Genomic DNA, 27,624 nt, shown 5'->3' on the forward strand with positions numbered 1-27,624 from the left:
TGATGGGAGGAAGGCCAAGGTAATGAACGGGAAAGAGGACAGGAAGAAGGAGGTGCGTGGAAAAGGTTAGAAGTTTACAAATATACAAAAGAAAAAGAAAAGAAGAAGAAAAGCACATCTTTCAAATAAAAGAAAAAAGAGACTACATTTTTCTTGTATCATCTGGCAAAAAAGTTGTATACACAGGATTTAAACTTCTTTGTTTTTTAAATTTTAACAGTTTTTGGCCATCTTAATAAAGTACAATATATTACAACCAAACCCAAAAAAAAAATAGTTGTATAAGTGACGGCTTGTTAAAGTGATGTCATTCCCTGATACCCAGCCTCCCTCCCCATCCCACCTGACTCCTAGAGAGAGAGAGAGAGAAAAGAAAGAAAAAAATCCTCCCATCTTGACCAACTCATTTCCCACCCTATTAGGAAGCTAACCAATAGGAAGCCACACAACAAGCACGTGGTATTGGAGGAAGCGGTGTTGGAGGGGGCGGGGAGAAGAGGAGGGCTCCAACTCTACATTAACAGGAACAGCCACCTTCGCTGGCTGGGGGCTCCTGGGGTTTGTCCAGCTTGATGTCGATCACTGTAGGAGGTGGGGCTAAGGAAGATGACTTACCCATGGGTTGCTGCTCTCCGGCTCTGTGTGCCTTGGGTAAAATACCCAGAGGCCTATGACTCTTGGCTAGAGTAGGAAAGATGCAGCCCACCGCCTCCCCAACCTCTTTTCTCTTCTACTACCTGCATCCCCCCCACACCCCTGGCCCCCTTCCAAACTCCCCACCTAGAGTAGAGCTTATGTAGGGCTCTGTGGACACACAGGCTGGGGGAATCTGACGTTCGGCTGCAGGCCTGGCTTTAATACTGACATTTCAGAAGGGTCCTAGGGGGCCGCATGGACCCCAATCCATGGAGGCCTACACACAGCCCTGTCAGAACCACAAGCTGGTGATAACCAGGTGACTGTAGTGAGCGCCTGTGATCCTGCCTACTTGGGAGGCTGAGATCCAGAGAATCGGGGTTGGAGGGCAAGCCACCAGAGCTCATCTCCAAACTAACCAGGCTTGAGCTGCTGTGAACTCAGGGTCTAGGGCGCTATCCCTGAGCTGCTTTTGCTCAAGGCTAGCGCTCTACCACTTGAGCCACTGCGCCACTTCTGGCTTTTTCTGTTTAGATGGTACTGGGGAATCGAACCCAGGACTTCGGACGTGCTAGGCGAGCACTCGACCACTGAGCTGCCTATGAACCTTTCTTATGGGAAGAAAACAAGGTGAGCCTCCTGTCTGGTTCCTCAGGTTCTAGTGTGGCTCCCCTCTTCCTCTATCCTCTCTCTGTGGTCCTCTTGTGCCAAATCACTGGGTACAAACTCCACCCCTGGCAGCTCAGATCTACCACGGGCACACACAATCGGCGCTCTATGTCTGGGGCATCAAAGCAATCCATTGCCCTGTGGCTGGAAGTATGATGGGCGTGGCTATGCAAATATCTGGCTTTGGTCCCAGGTTCTGTCAACGAAGCAGCTGCCTGGGCAGGCCCTGCGTGAAGGCCTCCTTGTCCTGTCTCCTTAGAACCACTTCATCAAGTGCCTAAGCGACAGCCTGTAGCAGCCTGGTTTGGAAAAGGGGTCCCTGGGACCGAACATAGCCTTTGGTAGCTGGTGGCTTTTCTCTCTCTCTTTGTTGCCCTCCAAGTTTGCTGTGTACTGAGAAAGTGGGTGGGTGGGGGCATCATCTTCCAAATAACCGGTTTGGAAGCAGCCATCAACAACCACAGTGTCAGCTGGGAGCATGTGTGGTCCCCAGCGGAGCTGGAAGAGACTCCAGGCACGCAACAAGGATGGCGTTGCTAGTAGTGGCCGCCCTGGAGTCGGGGGTTGGGGGGCATCTGATCTGACTTCTGGGGGCAGGACAGAGCCCCCCTCCCCTGTCCCACCCCTGCAGGAAGTGGTCACCACTCACCCTGGCCGGCCTATTTCCTGTTCGGAGCAGGAGTCACGGAGATCAAGGCTGGCCCTGGCTGCTGGGTGAGGTGCATCTTCCTTTCTTCCTGTGCGGCCTTGCGGGTGGCTTCCTGTATTGTCCCTAAGCACCTCATAGACAATCCTACCTGGCCCAGTGACAATGAAGACCTTTCCCACACGACCCAGTTCTACTAAGGAGAGGTTGACTGTTACCTTGTCGGTAACTAGAGTCCTATGACTGACAGAGAAGCAGATAGTCCTGGGCCCGGTCTCCTGCTAGCACCATGCATCCTCTGAGAACTCTGGGGTGAGGGGCTAGGAGAAGCTGGAAGGGCCTATTTCCTTTAGAGCCGGCTTGAAGTGTCCCCTCGCTCCAGCCTCCATCGCCTCTCCCAGTGTCTGGACCCTACCTGGCTGCATCAGACAGACAGATGACAGACGGAGGGACAAATGAAGCCACAAGGCCATCTTTGGCTTCCACTATTCAAGCTATTGTTTTTGGCTTTTTGTTGGTCATGGGACTTGAACTCAGGGCCTGGGCACTGCTGTCCCTGAGCTCTTTTTGCTCAAGGCTAGTACTTTACCACTGGGGACCACAGCGCCACTTCTGGTTTTCTGGGAAGGGAGGGGGGGTTCATTGGAGATAAAAAGTCTTCCAGACTTTCCTGCCCAGGCTGGCTTTGAACCGTGATCCTCAGATCTCAGCCTCCTGAGTAGCTAGGATGACAGGCATGAGCCACAGGTGCCTGGCTTTTAATTGTTTTTTTTTTTTAATGCCTGAAGTGTGGCTTGAACTTAGGGCCTCATGCTCTTACTTGGCTTTTTGTTTTTTCTTTCTCACTTAAGGATGGCGTGCTACCGCTTGAGCCACACCACATCTGGTGTTTTGCTGGCAAAATTCGAGCTAAGAGAATCTCATGGGCTTTTCTGCTTGGCCTGGCTTTTGATACATGATCCTCAGATGGATGGCATTCAAGCTGTACCCCACGGAGCACACACTAGGAAGAAGGTGAGGGTCTGTATTCTTCTCTAAGCTCATATCCCTAAGTACCCTCCCACTTCCTGTCATCGAAGAACTCACCAGCCCGGTGTGTATACCGGGCAGCCAAGGCCCACACCAGGCCAAGGAAGGCAGGGTAGAGGCTGGGCGAGTATCTCCTTGTAGCACCAAACCATCCCATGCATCCAGGATAATCCCCGCACACCTTTCTGCTCCTGAGTCCAGAGAGAGGGGGAAAAGGATACTTCCTTCTTTGCTTTTCTCCTGGACGTTCTCCATGCCGGGCAGAGCGGACGCCACACGTCGGAAGAGCTGCCGAGAGAAGGCAGAGAGATACAAGGTGAGGTCCCTCCTGGGTTTCCCCTTCAGAGTCTCCTCTCTGCAGACCTGCAGCTGCGGCTACGGCTGGGGCTGGGGTAAAAGTCTCCCACAGTTCCTCTCTCCAACCTCACCACCGGTGGCCTCTTTGCTGTAGCCTGAATGGTCCTATGATGGTCTTGAGTGTTGGCCTTGTACACACCCAAGACGCTGATTGGCTGAATCCCTCCCTGTGGTGAGAGAGGACGCTGGGAAACAAGGTTTCCATCAGCCACCTGTCCCTTAAAACTTTGTCACCCGAAGCCGGCACTGGTGTCTCAAGCCACCTGCTAACTACTCAGGAGGCTGAGATCCGAGGATCTCAGCCCAAGCAGAAAAGGCTGTGAGATTCTCTTAGCTGCAGTCTGCCAGCAAAATGCCCACACGTGAAGGTGTGTGGCTCAAGTGGTAGCACACCAGCCTTAAGTGGGGGGCAGAGGGGGGAGAGCCAAGTGAGAACATGAGGCCCTGAGTTCAAGCCACAGTCGGCATGAGAAGAAATAAAAGGGAGCTGAGCGCCGGTGGCTCACGCCTGTCATCCTAGCTACTCAGGAGGCTGAGATCTGAGGATCGAGGTTCAAAGCCAGCCCGGGCAGGAAAGTCCATGAGACTCTGATCTCCAATAAACCGCTCAGAAAACTGGAAGTGGCGCTGTGGTTCAAGGGGTAGAGGGCTCGCCTTGAGCTGAAGAGCTGAGGGACAGCGCCCAGACCCGGAGTTCAAGCCCCACGACCAACCAAAGGGAAAAAAAAAAAAGAAATGGTGGGTGAACACATCGCCCAGACTGTCTTGCCTTGTATCAGCGCTGGATCCTGAGATTGCCTGTTTCAAGAGCTCGAGACCTGTCCCTGCCACCAGTGGTGAGTGACCGATGCACATAACTCCCTCCCTAGTTCTGAGCTACTCACCTGCTTCACGTTGTAGCCGGTCTTGGCGCTGGTCTCAATGAACATGACGCTGAGCTCTTTGGCGCGCTGCTCCCCTTCCTCGATGGTAATCTGCCTGGAAAGGAGGGAGAGAGAGAGGCAGGGGAGAGGGAGGGAGGAGGGAAGGGAGAGATCAGTTCCCTAGAAGGGCAGGGCCTTGGGAAGAGGCAGAGGAAGCGTTGGGAGCTAGAGTCCCTCTAAGGGCACAATTCAGTCTCTCCAGGACCAAAGGGACACTGAGGCACAAAGGGCCCCCCTCATGGCCCTTTCCCTCCTCTTCCTCCTCTTCTTTCTCCTCTTCCCGAGATCCTCAGCTGCCTGCCTTTCCCAGGTTTCTCTCTCTCTCTCTCTGATCAGTCCTGGGGCTTGAACTCTGGGCCTGGGCGCTGTCCCTCAGCTCCTCAGCTCAAGGCGAGTGCTCTACCACTTGAGCCACAGCGCCACTTGTAGTTTTCTGAGCGGTTAATTGGAGATCAGAGTCTCACAGACATTCCTTGCCCGGGCTGGCTTTGAACCATGATCCTCAGATCTCAGCCTCCTGAGTAGCTGGGATGACAGGCGTGAGCCACCGGTGCCGGGCTGCCATCTGTCATTTTATACGCCCGGGTTAGGGTCACAGGAGCCCAAGCTGGCCTGGGCCAGAGGTCAGCTGTGGAGAGGACACAGCCACACACAGCCGGGCGGGGGGGGGGGGGGGGTTGAGGGGGGCATGGACCAGGCAGGAGGTTGGAGCTGTACACGCTGCAGATTCTGCCCACACAGGAGTTTCACAGGAAGCACCAGCTTAGAAGCTCCCGCCTGTCAGGGAGCTTATGCGGTGCCTAGCACAGGGCCAGGCAGGCAGGCAGGCAGACCGCACGGCCAGGAGAAAAGTAAGGAAAACAACATCCAGGTCCCTGCAATCCCCTAGTAACCCCCGGCATCCGGCGCCTACCTCTTGTCGGCCAGGTCGGTCTTGTTGCCCACGAGCATGATGATGACGTCACTGCCCCGCTCCGTCCTGACGTCATCGATCCACTTGGAGGTTTGCTGGAAGGAATTGAGATCTGGAGGTGGGAGGGGAGAGGGACAGGGCGTGAGCGAGACGGGGCTGGCCAGGCCCGGGTGGGTGGGTGTGTGGGGTCATCTCCGGCTCTCTCTCTGCAGGCTTGGACAGCCCTTTGGGGGCTCAGCTGCCTTCTGGGGCGAGGGGAGGGGAGGGTGAGAGTCTCACACACACATCTGCAAAGTCATGCACGGTAGTGATCGCTGCACACCACACACACACACACACACACACACACACACACACACACACAGGGGCCCGGCCTGCCCCCTCCTGGACACCATCCGTCTGCCGCACAGACCGTCACTCACTTGTGATGTCATACACCACCACGGCCACCGTGGAGTCCCGGATGTAGCTGGGAATCAGGCTGCGGAATCTCTCCTGGCCGGCTGTGTCCCAGAGCTGCAGACGGACCTGCAGGGCGAGGGAGGTGGGGGTGTCAGCCGGGGCGGGGGGCTCTCAGCCAGCAGAAGTGGGGGACTAGGAGGACATCACAAACCATCTGTGATGCTGGTACACCACCATGAACCGGCTGTACTCCCGGATTTGGAGCATGGGCTCTCTCTCTCTCTCTCTCAGGTTACCCAGCTCAAGCTTCTGGGGGGGGACCCCAAGGGTCCCTCCCTTGCCCCCCCCATCCTCCCCATGCTGAGATGGGGGTACTCACCGTACGATCCTCCAAGTACATGGTTTTTGACAAGAAGTCGATCCCAATGGTGGCCTGTGAGGGAAGAGGCATGGCACGGTCGGTCGGCCATGAAATCGGGGTCTCTTGTTGCTCAGGGGAGAAAGCTCCGGCAACAGCAGGGGACCCCCCACAACCCCGCCCCATGTCCCAGATGCAGATTCTATGCACCGTTCCACATATGTGACCAGAATCCTCATCAGGGTCTTATATAACCCGGCTTGAACTCACTTGATTTTTTTGGTTTTTTTGGCTTGCTCACAGCTGGTGTTCTACCACTTGAGCCACACCTCCAGCCCAGCTTTTTGCCGGTTACATTAGAGGTGGAAGTTTTCTAAACTGTTTCGGTCTGGATCGCAGTCTCCTGAGTAGCTAGGATAACAGTCAGTAGCCCCCAGGGCCCAGCTGAAAGAGTTCTTTGTTTTTTGCTAGTCCTGGGGCTTGAACTCCAGGCCTGAGCTTCTTTTGCTCTACCACGTGGGCCACCATACAAGTTCTGGCTTTTTTTTTTTCTGAGTAGTTTATTGGAGCTCAAAGTCTCACACGACTCGCCCTGCCTGAACTGGCTTCGAACCTCCATCCTCAGATCTCAGCCTCCCGAGTAGCTAGGATGGTACACACAGGCATGAGCCACCGACACCCGGCTGCATTAATATTTATTTCTTTATTTTCTTGCATCCACATGCTGACAAGATACAATAACAAAGTCTGCCGGGGAAATCAGCACGGTCATCTGCATGAATGAAGGGAAGGGAAAGGAAACACAAGGAAGGGATGTGTGTTCTAGCCTTGGCCACGACACTGGGATCGGGGACGGAGGAAGCATCCCTAAGTGGCCAGAGCAGCTGGGTACCACAAGCCCCTTCACAATGAGCCTACTGTTCAAGCTCTGCGGCCTTCTCCCGGCCCACCACCCTCTTTCATGCAAATGAGCACGCAAATGGTGCCAGCAACACTTAGGGATGCAGACTGACAAGTGCGAGAGAGCCTCCTGGTGGGAGGGGGTGAGGGGCAGGGTGTCTGGGAAACACACTGGACCAGCTGTGTCCTTGTGAGCAGTGGCAAGGTAATGTGCCCTTGGCGGGGAGGGGGGAGGGGGATGCCGGCTCTCCAGGCCAACAGCTCAGGGACCTGGCTTCTAGAATGTTCATTTCGCCATCCAATGTATTTATCAATTGCCTTTTAATTTCCCCAGCGGCGGCGGCGGTGGTGGGTCTGAATGATCAACAGAGGCAAATGTAACACTTTTCAAACGGTAAAAATAAGGGTTCCTAGCCGGACACCGGTGGCTCACGCCTGTCATCCTAGCTACTCAGGAGGCTGAGATCTGAGGATCACGGTTCAAAGCCAGCTGGGGCAGGAAAGTTCGTGAGACTCTTCTCTCCCATGAACCACCAGGAAAATGGAAGTGGTGCTGTGGCTCAAGTGGTAGAGCGTTCGCCTTGAGCTGAAGAGCTGAGGGACAGCGCCCAGGCCCAGAGCTCAAGCCCCATGATCAACCAAAAATAAAATTAAATAATTAATAAATAAATAAATAAGGGTTCCTGGGTTGTTTTGCTGTTGCTGTGCTGCTGTGGTTTGGTTTGGGAAGTACTGGGGGCTAGACCAGGGATTTGAACTCAGGGCCTTTGTACTGCCAGATGCACTGCTATCTCCTCCTTGAACCCCTCCCCCCCACTCCTTCTAGCCCTGTTTGGTTTAAATAGGGTCTGAAGTTTATGCTCACACCAGGCTGAAAGGAAAGTACAGTGTAGACAGAGACCAGGGCATCTCAGGAGGTACCTGGATCTGCTGGAGAGGATGCAGGGTAGCGGCCATTTTATTCCCTTTGCAAAAACAGACTTTGGGGGAGAAGGAGGACTCCAGACATGAATTTCAAGGTTGTGGGGCTTGAACTCTGGGCCTGGGCGCTGTCCCTCAGCTCTTCAGCTCAAGGCGAACGCTCTACCGCTTGAGCCACAGCGCCACTTCCAGTTTTGGAGTGGTTAATACGAGATAAGAGTCTCAGGGACTTTCCTGCCCCGGGCTGGCTTTGAACCAGGATCCTCAGATCTCAGCCTCCTGAGTAGCTAGGATGACAGGCGTGAGTCACTGGTCAAACATCCAATCCAGAATGAGTAGAGGGGAAGGGAGGGCTAGAGTCAGAGACAGAGAGAAGGAAGAAAGGGAGGGAGGGAAGGACAGAGTGGAAGCGAGGGAGAGAAGCAGGAAGAAGAGAGAGGAAAGGGGAGAGAGGCTGGGAAGGAAGGAGAAGGGAAGGACAGAGGGAAGGGAGGGAAGACTCCATCCCAGGAAATGTCTGATGAAATCTGCGCTGAAGCTGGGCGTAGTGGCTCACGCCTGTCATCCTAGCTACTCAGGAGGCTGAGATCTGAGGATCACAGTTCAAAGCCAACCCAGGCAGGAAAGCCCGTGAGACTCCGATCTCCAATAAACCACTCAGAAAACTGGAAGTGGCGCTGTGGCTCCAGTGGTAGAGTGTTGGCCTTGAGCTGAAGAGCTGAAGGACAGCGCCCAGGCCCAGAGTTCAAGCCCCACGACCGACAAACACAACAACAAGAACAAAAAAGAAATCAGGGCTGAATCTGCCACAATGGATAGGATATAGGGAGTGACAGGTAACGTTCACCCCCGTAAAGCCCTGAGGGGAAGGGGGAGGAAATCTTGCCTACTTCCCATACACCTCGGTGTGCCTTGTGAAGAAAAACAAAAATGAACACCAACACATCCCCTCCTCTCCATCTCCAGAGAGTTCATTAAAGCCAGCTGCTGGTGCCGGCGCTCAGCCCGGGAACCCAGCTTCCCGTGCTCATTACCATCTTCCAGCGTTTCAAGGATGTCTACCCGCTGACAGCCCAAAATAAAAACGATCATGAAAGGGGGAGACGGGCCGGCGGTAGGGGGGCAGCTCTTTCTCTGGGTTTTCTCCACTCTGACTGTGACACGAGGTCTCTCGGTCTGATGGTGGCAGGTGAGACACAGAAGCCGAGCCTTTCCGGGTCCACGGGCACCGTCTGTGGTTTCATGGTGGCCAGACCCTGTACAGCCAGGGATGCCAGGCGTTCCGGACCCCGGCCATGCCCGAGCCCAGCTCTGAGTGGAAGCCCCGGGGCAGGGAGGGTGGGGAATCCTGATAGAGCCCCGCAGGTTCTTGGGGCTCAGGGTGATGTCTGATCTAGGCCTGGAGAAAGCTGGACAACCAAGATGGAGGAATGTGCCAGCCAGTGCCACTGTGCCATGAACAGAGGCTGGTACAGCCATCTGTACTTGAACAAGCAGAGGGGAGGGGGGGCGGGAAGCCAGGGGGGACACTGGAGATGAGAATGGGGGGGGGCAGGATTTCGAAGGAGTTTTGCCCACTAGTGCCAAGCACACAAACTAGCCAAGAACCTCCATGTTTTGATTTTTTGGTCGGTCGTGGGGCTTGAACTCTGGGCCTGGGCGCTGTCCCTCAGCTCTTCAGCTCAAGGCCAGCGTTCTACCACTTGAGCTACAGCGCCACTTCTGGTTTTTTCTGCTTATGTGGTGCTGAGGAATCGAACCCAGGGCTTCCATGCTAGGCAAGCGCTCTACCATTGAGCCACCTTCCCAGACGGGCATTCCCTCTCTATCTTCCGTGTTTCTCTCTGGACAAAGACTTCCTTTGGTCAGCCTGGGGGCCCGTACTCCAGAGGAAGCTTTTATTTTCAAAGCCAAATGACACCCCCCAGGAACCGGGGTTCATCCCAGTCTGAGATCGACTTAAACAGCCCTGGAGAGAGGCCAGCAGTTGCCTTAGGAAGCTTCTGTGGGTGTGGGCAGGATGAGGGGTAAGCCCCCTCCCCTTTCCCTCCCTGAACCCAGAACCGCACCTGGTATGTGTTGTCAAAGCTGTCATACATGAACCTCGTGATCAGAGATGTCTTCCCGACTGCAAAACAAGAAGAGAGTTTGTCTCAGTGCGGGTGTGGGTGAGTGGTTCAACAGTCGGAGGTCTGCTGAAAACACTGCATTGGAAGAAAACAGGCATGATGGGGGGAATAATCTGGAGAAAATACCAATACCTCTCCTCCCTCCCCTAAACCCACCCAGGAAGGAGTCTTAAGGCCAGGTTCCTGTCAGGTGGGGTTGAAGGAGTTCCAGCCCAGGTGTCAGGCCGCCACTGAGAAGACTTCCTACAGTCCCCGTGAATTCCCAACACCCAAATCCACATCTTCCCCGACCCGGTGACAAAATTCCGCACGAGGATTCAGAGCCAGTGACTAGGAAGGTCGAGTGTGGTGGTGTACGCCTCTAATCCCAGCCAACTCAGGAGACGGAGATCAGACCGGAAGGACTGCAGTTCAAGACCAAAAAAGCTCTCGAAACCCTCTAACAACAAAAGCTAAGCGGCTCCCAGGGGTCCTCCCAGCTATGTGAGTGGCCTAGGTAAAAAGATGCTAGTTTGAGACCAGTCCCAAGCAAAAGAGGGGGGAAAGGGGCTGGGAAGGTGGCTCAGCGGTACAACGCTCACCTTGCATGCCTGAAGCCCTGGGTTCGATTCCTCAGTATACCACATACACAGAAAGAGCTGGAAGTGGCGCTGTGGCTCAAGTGGTAGAGCGCTCACCTGGAGCAAAAAGAGTCTCGGGGACAGTGCCTAGGCCTTGAGTTCAAGTCCCAGGACTGGCCTTGTGGGAGGTGGAGGTGTGGCTCAAGTAAGCTGAGATCTATCCACTCTGCCCTCGCCCGCTTTCCGCCAGGGGAGGTAGCCATCCATCCCTAATGCACCTCTGGGCTTTCCCTACAGGAGGGGAGAGCCTTGTGGTGGGAGACAGGTGACACGTGGTCACGTGACCAAGGCAGAAGTCAAGATGGAGTTGTGCAGATCACACTGCTCTAGGCTAACCTCTTCTCAAGTGCACACACCTCCCCCCCCCACCTTGTTCCTTCTCTTCTGGTTCAAAGCCAACCCCAGGCAGGAAAGTCCGTGAGACTCTTATTAGCCAATAAGCCACCAGGAAGTGGCGCTGTGGCTCAAGCAGGAGAGCGCTCACCTTGAGCTGAAGAGCTGAGGGACAGCGCCCAGGCCCTGAGTTCAAGCCCCATGACCGACGACAACAGAAAAAAATGTTCATCAAGAGTAACTGGAGACAACGGCCTGGCTATGGTGGAGAAATCCCCACCCAAGTGGGATTCTTGTGGACTTTCATGCCCTGTGGCCTCAAACTGTGATCCTCCTCCGTTCTCAGCCTCCCGAGTAGCTAGGATGACAGGCGTGAGCCACCAGGGCCCGGCTAAAAAAAAGTCATCTTTAGAGTGAGCAGACCACAGAATAAACACCAGTGTTGTGTCCAGGAAAAACAAAAACAAAACAAAAAAAGCTGATTTCCAATAACCATCCAATCTCACGGTGGAAAAAAAAAAAAAGGCTAAGCTTACTTTCCCTGAAGCACATTCTTTTATTTGCTTCCTTTAATCCTTTCCCAACCTGTGAGTATACCTGGAGTCTCACTTGGGGGGAGCGGGGGTGGGGGTGGGTTCTATGCCCTTTACCAGCCTCCTCTGGATACCCAGCCTCCTCTCAGCTAGACGCCACCTCTGGCCCGCAGATCTGCTTCTTCCCTGCTCCAACCCCAGCCTAATAATCCCAGGGACTGGCCCAGCCGGGGTAGCTCAGTCTCCAGATGGCAGCCTCCTGAGTGGCTAGGATGACAGGCGTGAGCCACCAGCGGCCGGCGAAGAAAACCGCAACCCCTTCCTTCCTGACAGTCATTCCCAGAGCCTAACTGACTCGCTGCCGGCTGAATGAATATGTAAAAAAAAAATCCCATTTCCAACTGTCCCCCTAAAGACTCCGACGGTAATTAAGAACTAGTCAAAAAAAGCTCTTCATTGGGCACTTTAATTAAGTGTGTTAATTCCCTCTGCCAGAGAGAACCTTACTTGGGGACCCAGCAAAGCTAGACAGACAGGCTGGGGCACAGGGGAGAGGAAGGAAGAGGGAGAGCCGCCGTCCAGGTGTGGCTGGGCTGGCCCAGGACTTTGGGCATCAGTGGAGAGTCCCTCTCCCCTCTTCATTGGGCACTGCTGATTGGTGGGCACAGGCCCAGTGAATCCCGCAAGCCCAGCCCTGATCAAAGCTACAGAGTCAGCAACTCCCGCCCGCATGCTTGGAAGAAGAGAGGTTGACGGTAGAGGAGGTTGGGAGACCTTGAACCTGCCGCTGATGGGCGGTGGACCTTCAGTCCAGCACTGTCCCTTTGGATGACAGAGAGAGCAAGAAAGAAGCCAGAGATGGGGAATCTGAAATAATCCTCCTATCAGCACCCCCCACCTCCCAGCTTCAACCATAGATCAAAGATGGCGGCAGGTACCTGAGATGACCCCCCCCTTCCCCGGGAAACACAGGAAGGGCCAGATAATATCATCAAAGCTCTATGGCTGCTGGAGATACAGAAGCTTGCTGGACACTAAACATATTGACTGGGGTAGACGGGTTGGCGGGGGGATTAGAAATCCAGCCTCAGAGCTGGGAAGGTGGCTCAGTGGTAGAGCGCTTGCCTTGCATGCATGAGGCCCTGGGTTCGATTCCTCAGTACCACATAAGCAAAAAAAAGCTGGAAGTGGTGCTTGGCTCCAGTGGTAGAGCGCTAGCCTTGAGCTGAAGAGCTGAGGGACAGCGCCCAGGCCCAGAGTTCAGGCCCCATGACTGGAAAAAAAAAAAATCCAGCCTCAGTTTCCCTTCCTAGACTCACTCCATGGCCTACCTCTCGTTTTTATTTTCTGGAGGTGTGTGTGGGGGCGGGGTTCACACCTTCAGAAAGTAGAGGCAAGAAGCCGGGAGCCAGTGGCTCACACCTATCATCCCAGCTACTCAGGAGGCTGAGCTCTGAGGATCGTGGTTCAAAGCCAGCCTGGGCAGGAAAGCCCGTGAGACTCTGATCTCCAATGAACCACTCAGAAAACTGGAAATGGTGTTGTGGCTCAAAGTGGTAGAGCGCTAGCTTTGAGCAAAACATGCTCAGGGATGGTGCTCAGGCCTTGAGTTTCAAGTCCCACAACCAACCACCACCATCAGCAACAAAAAGATGTAGACCTAATGTGTGCTGTACACCTACCATGTGCACAGTCGCTATAAGCCTGTATTACCTCATGCTTAACTCCTAGCTTCCCTTCCCCTCCCCGAAGCCCCAGATGCAGCTTGCACACCCTTCCTTCCTTACAACCCCGTGAGCTCTCAGGACCCTGTGATTCATCCCTACTCAGCCACACTTGCTCTTGGTTCCCCTCAGCCCGAAGCAAACCCATGGGGTCCCAGAGAACCATCTGTTTCCCTACCTGCACAGCCATCTCAAGTTGCTTTGGGGCCTTGCAAACCGGGGTACGTTATCTCCTTCCCTGATACTAAGGAGTGTGGGAGCCAAGAGTCAAAGACATAGAAGCCGGGCGCCTGTCATCCTAGCTTACTCAGGAGGCTGAGATCTGAGGATCGCGGTTCAAAGCCAGCCTGGGCAGGAAAGTCCATGACTCTTATGTGCAGTTAACCACGTCTCATTCCCTCCCAGCAAAGAAGGATTATCTGTGACTCAGGAAAATAAGATTTGGCCCACATAATTGCTTAAAACAGGATCACAATAGAGTAGCTACCTAAACAATAAGAACACCGAACAGCTTCCCAATCCTTTCTAATTTTCCCCATCTCTCTCTCCCTCACACACACACACACACACACACACACACACACACACACACACACACACACACACACTGTTTAGGGAGATTCAACACTCACCTCACCCCCTACCCAATACAGGGGCCTCCCCTATAGTTTGTTTTATTTTCCCTGTCCAACTTAAGGATTGCACTCAGGGCCTGGCATACATTAGGCAGGTGCTCTACTATTTAAACCACACACATGCCAGCCCCTGGGCAGCTTATAGAAGGCAACTAAGGATAGTGGGCCCAGAGAGATGTAAATCCTCCTTTAGGTTCTACACTGAGGAAGATTTTGGCTTTAGTACCTGCCGATACCCAGCTTAGAAAGTACATCCCCCCTGCCCTACACACACACACACCCCTGACCCATCCTAGACGATGCACACTGTTGGTTCTCCAACTTTCCAAGATCTCCCTTTGTGAACGACCCATTCATTCCTCTCATGCCCCACCCCTACTCCGTCAATGCCTGCTCTAACCAGCTGGGCAGAGACAGGCAGGCCTCTCTTGTTTGCAGACCTAAGGTTAGAAAAGCTAAGAAGAGAGTACTGGCCCAAAGCTGAGGAGGAGCGCTGGGAGGGGTGACATCCATCAAGACCTATCGAACTCATAATCTGTCTTGTGGAATTCAACCCCCCCCCCCCCTATACAACTACTCAAATTTTTTAAAAAGAAGTAGCCATTGTATTCAAAAATATGAGAAGCCTATTTTTGGTTTTGGTGGTTGTTTTTTGTTTTTGCCGGTCCTGAGGCTTGAACTCAGGGCCTGGTCACCATCACTTAGCTCTTTGGCTCAAGGCAAGAGCTCTACCATTTTGCATCACAGTTCCATTTCTGGTTTTCTGGTGGTTCATTGGAGAAAAGAGTCTCATGGACTTTCCTGCCTGGGGCTGGCTTTGAACCACGATCTTCAGATCCCAGCCTTCTGAGTAGGATGGCAGGTGTGAGCCACCAGCGCTCAGTGAGAAGCAAGTTTTTTTTTCCTTTAAATCAGTCACAATACAGAGGATTCTCTTTGCTCTAAAATAATAATAACGATGATGAAGATGACTAAAAGTATAATAGGATGGTGACAACAATGCACTACAATTAAAAGTATACACATACACACACACACACACACACACACACACACACACACACACCTCCCTCCTCTCAAAAGTAACTTATGGTACTGTACCCACACTGCTTCCTCTTTCTGTCCACAGTGGGCACCTCAAAAACAAGACCTAGGCTGAGGGAACGTCCCTGTGTTCCTGAAATAAAGAACTACCCCACTAATTGCTGGGCCAGTGGCTCACGCCTATATTCGTAGCTACCCAGGAGACTGAGATCTGAGAATCACAGTTCAAAGCCAGCCCGGGCAGGAAAGTCTGTGAGACTCTTTATCTCCAATGAACCACTAGAAAACCGGAAGTGGCGCTGTAGCTCAAGGGGTAGAGGGCTGTACTTGAGCTGAAGAGGCGAGGGACAGCACCCAGGCCCAGAGTTCAAGCCTCATGACCGACGACAACAACAATAAAACTATACCACTGACTACACCGAGATACTAAGAGGCTCATTAAGAATGGGACAGTAGAAAATTCTACAAAAAGTAAAAAATAAAAGAAAAAAGAAAGGTCTTGAGTTCAGAAACCATGTGCCACTAGATACAGGAAATCTATACGCTTATATCATCAACTGGATGACCTTCAGTCTCCCAGCAACAGCTGCTCACATGGACGCTCAGAGTTCCCGAGCTCCACCGCTCGGGCGTCTTTACAAACAAATGGACACAAGAGAAGTCAAGGCCCCTAAGGATTTAGCCTCCGGTGAAGATGGAGTGACCGAGGGACAGGATTTATCCTCTCACTTGATAACAATCAAAAGATAGGAAAAGAAAATAGTTACACAGGACAGCGATTCTCAAGCCACTGGGCATCAGATAGTAATGACCTCAGAGCAGCAGTGACAAATGAGATGAGCCGCCCCCCCCCCCCGCCCCGCCACAGCTGGCTGTTGGGAGGAGTAGGTAGAATCCAGAGGATCATCGAAGCTGAGGAGAATGGGGCTGAGGGTCTGGAGGAAACAAAGCAGCTCAGAGTACAATTGGGACATGAGACTCGATTGCTGGAGAGGAGGGAGATGCCCAGAGAGAGAGAGAGAGAGAGAGCAATGACTCTGAATGTCTCTCAAGTGTCCAGCACTGGGAGGCCAAGTATGTGAGGACACTCGGTGGATGGGTGAATGACCACCCAGACAGACCAGAGAAACCCAAAGGTGGCATTCACACAAAGCTAGAAACAGCATCTGTCTCCACCAGCCCAAGTGGGATGATGCCCCGTCACTCACGGGAGACAGAGGGAATTCTCAGATGGGCAAGTAGGCAGCATGTGTTACAATTACCTGCATACAGCCGGGCGCTGGTGGCTCACGCCTGTCATCCTAGCTACTCAGGAGTCTGAGCTCTGAGGATCAGGATTCCAAGAAAGCCTGGGCAGGAAAGTCCATGAGACTCCAATGAATCATACATGCCCTTCCAAAAAAAACAAAGCTGAAAGTTGTGCTGTGGCTCAAGTGGTAGAGTGCTAGCCTTTTGCAAAAGAAGCTCAGGGACAGTACCCAGGCTGTGAGTTCAAGCCCCAGGACTGGCACAAAAAAGAAAAAAAAAAAAAAGAAGCAATGAAAAAAAAAGAACCATAAAGTAGAGGGGAAAAAAAATCAATCAGCTGAAACTAAACCCCAACTGACACATATGTTAGAAATAGCAGATAAAGACATTACGAAGTCATTATTATAACCACATTCCACATGTCCAAAAAGTTAAACAGAGATGTGGAATATGTTTTTAAAGACTCAAATCAAACTCCCAGAAGTGAAAATTACATAATGTCAGAGATGATTAGACTCCGTGGAAGAAAAAGATCAGTGAATTTGCCAACAATGGCAATTGGAATTTAAAAAAATCTATCTGAAACAAAACACACTGCGAATAAAATAAATGATCAGAACTTCAGCGAGCTGCAGGGTAATGTCAAGTGGCCTGCCACATGTGTAAATGCCGTCCTTGAAGGATGAAGGGAGAGGTGGAAGGAGGAAAAAAGTTTGGAAAAAAAAATACAAGGAAAATGATCAACTCACAGATCAAAGGAAAACGAAGCCAAATTGTGATAAAGAGAAACTTGGTGCACAAGAGAAGAATCATAAAGGTAGCCAGAGAAAAAAAAAAAGACCAAGGTGAAGAAAGAAATAGAGAAAAAGAGGGTCTGGGAAGGTGGCTCAGTGGTAGAGTGCTTGCCTTGCATGCCTGAGGCCCTGGGTTCGATTCCTCAGCACCACATAAGCAAAAAGAAAAAAGCTGGAAGTGGTGCTGTGTCTCAAGTGGTAGAGCGCTCGCCTTGAGCTGAAGAGCTGAGGGACAGCACCCAGGCCCAGAGTTCAGGCCCCACGACTGGACCTCCCCTCCCCCTCCAAAAAAAAACAGAAATAGAGAAAAAGAGGTAGGGGGGAGCGGGGGGCGGGCGGGGGAGAAAGCAGGGGGAATGAGAACAGCAGATTCTTTTTCTGAAATAATGGAAGCAAGGAGACAATGGAAGGGTAGCTCAGTGATGGATACATTTATATGATACTACAGGCCCTGGGTTCAACCCTCAGCACTTATGTGTGCAGAAAGAGAGAGACAGAGACAGAGACACAGAGAGAGAAGCAATATCTGCCATGGACTAAAAGTCAAACAAAAAAAGCTGGTTAATTTAGAATCTGATATCCAAAGACATCTTTTAAATACAAAGGCAAAATAAAGACTTTTTCTAACATGCCAGAGCTAACCGAGTTCATCACTGGGAGACTCCCAGGACATGAAATGTTCCAGGAAATTATTCGGAAGATGAGACCTGATGCCAGATGGAAACATGGCTCTACAAAGGAATGATGGACATTAGGAGAGGTGGTCTCAGTCAGGGTAAGTGAGCAAGATTCCCTTTCTCTCTCTCTCTGGGATTGAACTCAGGACTTTGAGCTTGTTCATCTGGCTTTCTTATCCCTTGAGCTGCTCTTCCAGCCCTGCTTTTGGCTGGATGGAAATGGAGTCTCACAGACTTTTCCACCTGCATTGGCCTCCAACTGTGATCCTCTGGACTTGTGATCACAGGTGTGAGCTCTGGCATCTAGTTAGTCTCCTCTCCGCTCCTCCTTCCTCCCCTCCCTCTTCCTTGCCCTTCCCTTCCCTCTTCTCCTTGCCCTCCCCTCCTCTCTCCTTCCAAACTCCAGCCAGACCCAACAAGTCCTGTCTCATCCACGCACGAATCCACAGTGAATACATCCACCTTATAGAAGAGGAAGCCACACCTGTTTAACAAGAGGAAGCCACACCTGTTTAACGCCTGGCTACCAGCTGGTTTGTGGACAAGGTTGGGTGTCGATGCTTATTTAAGCTGATAGGGAAGTTTTGGCTCAACCAGCCAGACAGCCAACCAGCATGGACGTTTGACCATGTAACCAACACGGGTGGTCTGAGCTTCCAATGCTTCAGGAACAGAAGAAGAAGAGTGGGGAACAGTTCTGAGTGGACCGAGCAGTGAGGGACATGACTTGTGTTTCCTAAGTCACTCCAAGTCCAAGGGGGGGGCGGGGCCTTGAACAAGCCAATGGGCCCACAGCCCTTGTTCTAGAAACCTGGACATCCTGCCAGGCATGGGCCTCTCAGCCGCCATGATACCAGGTAGCACACCAAGATGCTCCCGGTCACCACTAGCACAAGCGTCGGTGTGCACGGTGCTTTGTAGAAGACAGGAAGGTTGATGAATGAATAAAAATCAGAGTCAGGAGAAGAGATGTCCCAGAGCCCATGAACAGCCTAAAAATAAAATAATAATTTGAGACCAGTTCCTCTCTAAAGCCAAGTCCTCCTCTTGGATGCTTTTTCTCTACTCAGAAAAGAACTAAAGTAAGATTTCTTTCTTTCTTCCGTTCTTTCTTTTTCTGTGCCAGTCCTGGGGCTTGAACTCAGGGGTCTGGGCGCTGTCCCTGAGCGGCTCAAGGCTAACGTTCTACTGCTTAAGCTGCAGCACCATTTCTGGCTTATTATTATTATTATTATTTTCTGAGTAGTTGATTGGCGATCAGAGTCTCACAAGGGTTTTCCTGCCCTGGAGTTGGCTTCCAATCTCGATCCTCAGATCTCAGCCTCCTGAGTAGCTAGAATGACAGATGTGAGCCACCAGTGCCCAGGCTTAAAATAAGATTTCTTGGCTGCCTCCCAGAGCCCACAGACAGTCTGAGGGGCAATGGTAGGAAGGGGCCTGGGCAGCCTAGAGACAGAGGAACCTATGGACATCCTCCCTCGCTTCTCTGCTTCACCCCAACCCCATCCAAGCTTCTCCCCTGTACTCTCCGCCCTGTCCCTTTAGTGCAGAAATAAACAAGAAGCCGGGCGCCAGTGGCTCACTCCCATCATCCTAGCTACTCAGGAGGCTGAGATCTGAGGATCACAGTTCAAAACCAGCCCAGGTAAGGAAAGTCCATGAGACTCTGATCTCCAATGAACCACTCAGAAAACCAGAAATGGCACTGTGGCTCAAGTGGTAGAGCACTCACCTTGAGCTGAAGAGCTGAGGGACAGCGCCCAGGCCTAGAGTTCAAGACCCACAACTGACAAAAAAAAAAAAAAAAGAAAAAGCTAAGGGACAGCATCTAGGTCCTGAGTTCAAGCACCAGCATGTGCGTGCACACACACACACACACACACACACACACACACACACACACACACCCCTAGACTTTGCTCCCCACTCCAAGGTGGAGAGAGAGCAGATTCCTGTCATCACTCCATGAACAAAGAAAGCCACAAGCATTAGAGCTCTTACCACCAGCCGTGTGGGGGAACCAACTCCCACCAAGGTCATGACAGCAAAAGAAATATGCACCCCTAATCCACACACACACAAAACAAATTGGGGGGGGGCAAGGTTAGCTGGGGCAGAAGCCAGCACACAGGAGACTGGGCATGGTGAGAGGATTAGGGTAGGTGCTGGTCTGGGTGGGGGTGAAGGGGAGACACTGCACACCCCTCTTGGCTCTTCCCTGCAGCCCTTCCCCTCCCCCATCCTCGGGGTGGGAAGTGGGGGGGGTGGGGAGCTGTGGCCTGCCCTGTTCCCCACATCTCAGGTCCAGTCCGGGTGGAAGAAACACCTCCTGGGAACAGGAAGTACAGGACAGGCCTGTCCTTGTTGCCTGGCAACCAAGGTCAAGCACACATCGGGAGAGAGAGAGAGGCACCAGCCCGCTTCGGGGACATTAGGGCTAGGGAAGGGGGGTGGTGGTTGGGGGCAGAGCACAAGGTGTCATTGGGCCAGGAATGTTCTCCAGGAGTTGGGTGGAGGAGGCATCCATTCCGGGGAAATGGGAAATGACGGGCCAGAGATCTGATCTCTCCAGTACACAAACGCCCATCTGGGTCTCCAAGCTGGATATGTCATGGGGTGGGTATGGGAGCCAGTGTAGAATTATAGAACTAGTGAGTCAGGCGCTGGTGGCTCACACCTGTCATCCTAGCTACTCAGGAGGCTGCGATCTGAGGATCTCGGTTCAAAGCCAGCCCGGGCAGGAACATCCTTGAGACTCTAATCTCCCATGAACCATTCAGAAAACCGTGGCTCAAGTGGTAGAGTGCTTGCCTTGAGCTGAGGGACAGTGCCCAGGCCCTGAGTTCGAGCCCCACAACCTACCAAAAAAAAACAAGGAATGATATGCCATGCCAGCATTGACTCCTAACCCAGACAGCCAGGCTCTCCTCCTTCCCAAAGGTCTCACCAATCCACCCCACATTGGGATCTTGCAGGTTGTTCTTCAGCGAAGAGCTTCCAGGACATTCCCTGAGCCCCAGCAGGTCAGGTGCCCAAGAGATCTGAGTTCCCTCCATCCACTCCTCCTCATTCCTGGGTCTTGTGTTTCCTCGGCCTACTTACTTAACTGGGACTCTTACCACTTCAGCCATGCCTCTGGTCCGACTTTTCACTGGTTATCTTAGAGACAGAGTTTCACAGATTTTTTTTTTCCCTGTCTGGGCCGGCTTTGAACTGTCATTCTCCAGATCGCTGCCTCCCAAGTACCTAGGATTATATGGGCAAGCTCCCAGTACCTACCTCTTCCCACTCTTCCCTTCCCCTTCCTCTCTCTTCTCTTTCCTTTTTCATAGTGCTAGGAATCCCACCCAGAGTCTTGTACTCTACTGCTGCAATTTCTACCCTAACTTCTGCAGGGCCCCCTTTCTTTTTGCTTTTGGTGTTTGGGCCTGGATCTTGAACTCAGGGCCTGGGTGCTGTCCCTGAGTTCTTTTCCTCAAGGTTTCCACTCTACCCTTTGAGACTCAGCTCCACTCTCAGCGTTCTTGGTGGTTCACTGGAGATAAACGCGTCTCATGGACTTTCCTTCCCCCAGACTGGCCTTGAATGGTGATCCTCAGATCTCAGCTTCCCTCAGTAGCTGGAATGACGGGCGTGAGCCACTGGCACCCAGTCTATCAGCCCTTTTTATGCCTTTATGAGAAGCAACTTTAAAGAGCTTGATTTCATTCTCAGAAGTGTGCTATTATCTGCAACCACCAGGACCTAAGCCTGTCCCTTGAGCCTGTCCCCCCTTTGGGGACACGGGGTTTGTTTGGGCAGGCCCGAAACACGTGGTACAGTTCCCTGGGGGCTTCCACTGCCGTCCCCCGCCCATTACCAAGCGATCCGGATAAATATGCTTTTCTACTGAAAAAGAAAAAAAATCATGTTCTTAAAAAAATGATAAAAATTTGTACTCTTTTTTTTTTTTTTCCTCCCTTTCTTCAAGATCCTATTTCATTTAGGGCAAAAAGTGATGTAGAAATAAGGGCCAGAATGTAAGAGCTGGAGCTCTAAGAGATAATAAAGACCTTGTGAGGAGCTCTTAGAAGTGATTTCTTCATCTTTCTTTCCCTGGCTTCCAGGAAACAAAGACAGGACTAATCATCCCCCAGTCCCCTTGGGGCTTTAAGTCTCTAGGCCCGGCCTGTAGCCCTATTTCCCACGGCTGCATGTCTTTCTAGACTGTAACAAAAGAGCTGCCCATCAGCCAGGCGGTGTGGGTGACTTTTCTCTCTCTCTCTTCCTTCCTTCTTGCCCTCCCTCCATTCCCCCCGCCCCAACCACAACCATTATGTTCCTGGACTTTTTTTTTTTTTTAACTGTTCTACCCAGACTTGCCTCACCTTCCTGAATAATCCCATCTAACAACTCCTCTAAATCCTTTCTATAGAGACCACACAGCCCACCATAAGGAAACAAACAAACACACAAACTCATGGGCTGATTTTGTGGCTGTTATAGGGGCCAAGGGGTTATTTTGTGAATCATAACAGGGTTCATTATAAATGGAGGGGCATAGAGGGGAGCTCTGTCCTTATATCTTCCTTCCTTCCCTCCTTCCTTCCTTCCTTCCCTCCTTCCTTCCTTCCTTCCTTCCTTCCTTCCTTCCTTCCTTCCTCTCTTTCTCTTTCTCTCTCTCTCTCTCTCTTTCTTTCTTTCTTTGTCGTGGGGATTGAACTCTTCAAACCGCTAGCCTCCCATCTAAGCCTCCAGTGCAACCAGGATCCCAGATGTGAGTCATGCCATCACAGCCGCCATTTTTTTCTCATGCTACATGTAAGTTAATTTTCGCCTCTGTGACTTGTATGTGCTTTGACACAGGCTGGGGGGGGTGGTGGTGGTGAGGGGAAGGGTTAACAGCATAGTGGGATCCAGGAAGAGGTTCTTAGAACAATTTTGGGTGTGCCCTTGGAAGTGTTTAATGGGACCCCAGTATCTGTTATTTCCTGGATCTGTTGGCTTCCAAAATGGTTCCTTTCACTGTGACGATATTAGTCATCTGTCACGAGGTCCTCCTCAGAATGGAGACGATCCCAGCACCTTACCCTTGATTCTCCCAGAACTAAACAGGTTAAATAATCCTTTTTTTTTTCTTTATAAAGCTAGCCTGCTTCAGGTATTTCCTTATAGTAACAGAAAACGGACCAGCACACTCATTTTTAGTCTGTGCAACACTCCTATTATCCCCCCCCCCTGTTTTTTTTTCAGGACCCAGAGCTTGAACTCAGGACCCGGGTGTCATTCCTGAGATCAGTGCTCTACCACTTGAGCCACAGCTCCACTTCCAGCTTTTTGGTAATTAACTGGAGATAAGAGCCTCACAGAGTTTCCTGCCTGGGCTGGCTTCAAACCATGATCCTCAGATCTCAGCCTCCTGAGTAGCTGGGATGACAAGCGTGAGCCACCAGTGCCCGGCTCCCATACACATATATGGATATACTCATATACGTATGAAAAGCAAAGATTCTGGCTCTGTATCCAACGTCTAGGTCGCCCCCATCTCAAGCTAACCACAGTGGAAGGTGGAAAAATTGGGGGAGAAAGCAAGGGAGAGAAACTGAGGCACAAAGTAGCTTGATGCTTTACTCCAAAGTTCTGACAAGAACTAATCTCTCCCTGCTCACCTCTGGTGACATCTTTAGAGTTATGGAGAGAGGGAGATATCTATAAGTTTCAGGATCTTGGACATGAACACTACCCCGGTAATGAACAAAGCCGAACAATCCAGTCCTCTGAAAAAGATTCTCAAGTATCCATGATAAGAATCTTCAGGGGCTGGGAAGGTGGCTCAGTGGTAGAGTGCTTGCCTAGCATGCATGAAGCCCTGGGTTCTATTCCTCAGTACCACCTACACAGAAAAAGCCAGAAGTAGCGCTATGGCTCCAGTGGTAGAACGCTAGCCTTGAGCAAAAGAAGTTCAGGGACAGTGCCCAGGCCCTGAGTTCAACCCCCCCCCCCCCCCGCAAAAAAAAAGAGAATTTTCAAGGCGTGGGAAAGTAGCAGGTGCCAGGAAGGAGGAATCTGCCCTTTTCCTTGTAATCGACAGAGAGGCCATCAGCAAATCTCACATCTTTGGGAAAATGTCATAGTTTTCAAATCAAGATTATTCAGTGGATCTGGGCGCTGGTGGCCCACACCCGTCATCTTAGCTACTCAGGAGGCTGGGATTTGAGGATCATGGTTCAAAGCTAGCCCAGGACAGGAAAGTCTGTGAGACTCTGATCTCCAATGAACCACCAGAAAACCGGAAGTGGTGCTGTGGCTCAAGTGGTAGAGCACTCGCTGGCCTTGAGCTGAAGAGCTCAAGGACAGCACCCAGGCCCAGAGTTCAAGCTCAGGACCATCAGAGAGAGAGAGAGAGAGAGAGAGAGAGAGAGAGAGAGAGAGAGCGCTCCTACTCATCCACAGCCAACCAGACCCCTGAGAGTCACCATAACAGAAGGACAAATGAGGTTCTCTTGGGGGGAGGGGAGGAAGGGGGTGTGTCCTTGCAAGAGTTCAGCCAATGAGGAGGAGAAGCAGTCTGCTGTCCACAGGATCACCTCCTGGCACCTGCCCCAAAGACAGGCAAAGAGATCCTAGCCACCAGCTACCAGCTGACCACTTCTCCCAGCTCTCCATTGTTACCATATCCACAAACATCTGGTGCTCCCCAATGGGGCAGAAGGAACGCGAGGACCAAAGACACACTCAAGAGATGGAATAAAAATAGAGGAGGGAGGGAGAGGCAGAAAGCGAGACCTGAACTAAATGAATGAGGAACCCAGCTGCCAGCTGCTGCCAGGTGGTCACCGCTTACACAGCTCTTACAGACCCCTGCCTCATTATCTCAGGGAAGGGAAGGGTAGGCAGAGATCCGAAGAGCACCAAGCACGGTCCTGCCCCGCCTTTCATACCCCGGACAGCCATTATGTCTCAGGAGGAAGGTGTGTATCTGACAGGCCCATTCTCTTCCATTGATAACCTGCTCTGTACGCCAATCAAGGGCAGCTGGCTTGGGATCCAGCACCGCCACCACCATGAGACCCAGAGAGCCACAGAGATACCCGCAGGACCATCACAGCCCCCCACTTGCTACCCAGAGACTCATTCGTGCCTCTGGAGCTACAACATCCCACCCCAACTCCAGCCCTAGGCCAGGCTATGACTGTCAACCTATATACCACAGGCCGGGGGGTAGTGTTCTCTCTGCCACCAGGCTTAGAGGATTATCCATCAGACTCGGCTTCCTGCCATCTTTGCCCATCCAAGTGGCCTTCTTCTTCACCCCAATCAACGAGAACAGCCCCTGGTCAGAATTCAGCTGCCTTTTCCCACTGGCCTAGACAGATGTCTAGGCAAAGGAAAAAAAAGGGAAGGCCATCTCCTGGAAGAGGACTCGAGCCCTTATTGGCTCTAGAAGGCTTCGCTGAGCCCAGATGACCCCAGTCCCTGGGTATGGAGGCAAAAGACCTCAGAGATCGCATAAGAAAAGCAAAGGGCTGGGAAGGTGGCTCAGTGGTAGAGCGCTTTGCCTCACATGCATGAAGCCCTGGGTTTGATTCCTCAGTATACCACGTACACAGAATTAAAAAAGCCAGAAGTGGTGCTGTGGCTCAGGTGGTAGAGCGCTCGCCTTGAGCAAAAGGAGCTCAGGGACATGCCTGGGCCCTGAGTTCAAGTCCCAGGACTGGCAAAAAAGAAAAAGAAAAGGAGCGCTCCCTCCACCTCTCCCCCACAAGGCTGCAGACACCCTGGCTCTCCCCAGAACCTGGAGAGGTTCAACTGAGCATGTGCAAGGTGGGAAAGACAGTATCAAGGGCCCATCTCCCCCCACCAGACTCAGGGGTGTCCTCTACCTAATCCAGCCACCCCTAAAAGCTCCATTCGAAACCTAAGGCGCCACAGCCCACCGAGGGTACAAGTAGAAGGGAGCCATTGAAGGAAACTCAACTGGAAGCGACCTGATCGAATCTCACCCAGGGCAAAGCCCTAGACCAACCCCATCCATCCCTGGCTATGCACAGCTCCTTCATTCCTGTCTTCTCCAGGCTCAAGGTCATCTTAATCCCAAGGACACGGGGAGGGGGGATGGAAAATGGTTGCCTGGAAACAGGAGACGCTTGGGCCCGAGCATTGAAGACTTACCCTGAGCATCTAGGGGAGCCCTGGGTCTTCCCTGGGGGGGGGGCTCCCTCCGGCCTCTTGAGCAAGCAAGGCGGGGTGGGGGTGGGAGGTGTTTCATGTCTCCTGTCTGTGGTTCCTCCCCCCCACATACACACCCCGCAGTAGTCCTTGGGCCTCAGCAGAAGTTCTAAGAGAACCCCAAGTTTTCCCTCAAATCAAAAGAAGGATTTCCATCACCAAAACGGAGCGAATTGGAGCAATCACATGGGGCTCAAGGTTATGAACACACTGCCTGGAGTCTTCAAGGTCCCAGTGAGTGCAGAAACACACTCAAACCCCATCCAGACACAGTAGGAGGGAGTAATAATAATAATAATAATAATCAAGAGTCTTAAAGACAAGGAGGGCTGGCTAGCTGGCTGGATCGATCTTGAGGGGACGTGTCCCCTGGATGGGTCCATCTCTGGGGGTCAGGGACGGGTGTTAGGGTGATCCCCTCCTGGAGCCAGGCTCCCAGCCTCCATTGCAGGTAACAAGCATCCCTAGCCGGGAGGCGGTCATGTGACCTCCACAGCCCCACAAGCCAGAGCACAGGCTCAGCCCTCACCCCAGCCCCCACCCCTGCCCCCCAGCTCTCCGGTCCTCTCTACAGGCTCTCTTCTCTGTCCAACCAGCTGCACAGGATCTGTCTATAGATCTAGAGCCAGGGGATCTGTCCACCAAGGACGGGCCTATCTCCACCAGCAGAGAGGCTCGGAGCCCGGCCTGCCCCCTCTCCCTCATGCCTCCCTCCCCCTTCATCTCCCCCCTCGGCTCCCTGGCTGGCTGCCACAGTGACCTGCCCTCCCCCTCCCCCCAGTGGGGAGGGTGGGGAGCTGGGAGGTGGGGGGGGTGTTGAGCAGCATCCCCTGCTGCTCTCTCTGGAGGTGGGGGGAGCAGGGCGTGCCATCTAGGCCTTTCTCTCTTCCAGGACCTTCCTGAGCAGTGTCTCCCCAGTGCCCCTGGCCTGGCTGGCTGGGATGGGGGGGGAGTGGGAATGGGGAACCCCTCCCTGCCAAGACTCATAGAACCTAGTGCTCTAGACAAGGGCAGGGTGTGGAGGGGTGTTCTAGAACCGTTGGCCCAGTGGGATGTTAGGCCGGGGGAGCTGGGCTGGTTCTCTGCTCCGCCCTGCGGCCTGCGGTCTCTCCATTTTCAGAATGGACAGGTGTGGGTTGATTTTTCCTCTCTCCCCCCCCCCCCCCGCCCCCATCCACCAGCAGCAGCCATAAGATCTCCGGCCTGCTGTGCATGCCCTTTCACCTGCCTTCCCAGCAAGAAGCCTTCTTCTAGGGTGGTGGGATCCCAGGTGTCTCCCGTCTCCCAAGAGGAGGAGGGGGTGCAGCCCCCTCTCCCCAACGCCGGCATGCAGACAACCCCCCCCCCATGCTGTCTTCCTGCAGCCTATGCCGCAGTGCCAGCCATCCCTGGGGGGCCTTCTGGAGGCCGGGAGCGTCCTCCCCCCCCAGGGCCCACCCCATGCACCTGCCCCCCCCCCATACCCCAGACTACCCTCCTCCACCCTTGATCCCAGCATCTCCCCCTCTCCCCACTGGGTCCTCACCCCAGGCCCTCTCCCCCCCCTCAGCCCCACCCCAGCCCTCCCCTGCGGGCCGGGTGTGGAAGGGCTTTTTTAATTTAATTTTTTTCCCCTACACCAGCCTGGAGATTGAGGGAGGGGAGGGGAGAGAGGGGGTTTCCCCAATGGGGTTCGGATATTGTGGGCCAACCAAGAAGACGGGGTGTGGGGGGGAGCCTCAGAGCCAAGACTCCCCCAATCATCATCATCATCATCATCATGAATAATAATGATAAATCAAAGAGCCAGGTACTTACCGCTCTGTTCCCCCAGGAACACCAACTTGAATTTTCTCAGTGGGTTCCCAAAATCTCCCCCTGCAGACATGGTGCCGGGAGAGGAGGAGGAGGAGGAGGAGGAGGAGGGTGAGGGGAGGAGGAGGGTG

General features: G+C 52.7%; 1 protein-coding gene across 1 annotated transcript; it reads right to left on the reverse strand.

Moving 5' to 3' along the window:
* Positions 1-160: 160 nt before the first annotated feature.
* Rab6b (RAB6B, member RAS oncogene family) lies at positions 161-27,624 on the reverse strand. Its single transcript, XM_042665928.1, has 8 exons — positions 27,497-27,624; positions 9,824-9,882; positions 5,955-6,008; positions 5,596-5,701; positions 5,174-5,285; positions 4,222-4,315; positions 3,202-3,268; positions 161-582 (listed from the first exon to the last, which is right to left on the reverse strand). Exons 1-8 carry the CDS (start codon positions 27,564-27,566, stop codon positions 518-520), a joined length of 627 nt encoding a protein of 208 aa, XP_042521862.1. The 5' UTR covers positions 27,567-27,624; the 3' UTR covers positions 161-517.

Source organism: Dipodomys spectabilis, unplaced genomic scaffold, assembly GCF_019054845.1.
Source record: "Dipodomys spectabilis isolate Male_0828 unplaced genomic scaffold, ASM1905484v1 ptg000360l, whole genome shotgun sequence".
Taxonomy (NCBI): domain Eukaryota; kingdom Metazoa; phylum Chordata; class Mammalia; order Rodentia; family Heteromyidae; genus Dipodomys; species Dipodomys spectabilis.

What these genes read in the sequence shown, in the direction of transcription:
- Rab6b (XM_042665928.1), bottom strand. Translation starts at nt 27,566, where the DNA reads ATGTCTGCAGGGGGAGATTTTGGGAACCCACTGAGAAAATTCAAGTTG. An exon ending in ACCGACCTGGCCGACAAGAG is followed by an intron (nt 4,316 to 5,173) that starts GTAGGCGCCGGA and finishes CCTCCTTTCCAG; the next exon opens with GCAGATTACCATCGAGGAAG. An exon ending in GGAGAAAAGCAAAGAAGGAA is followed by an intron (nt 583 to 3,201) that starts GTATCCTTTTCC and finishes CACCTCCTACAG; the next exon opens with TGATCGACATCAAGCTGGAC.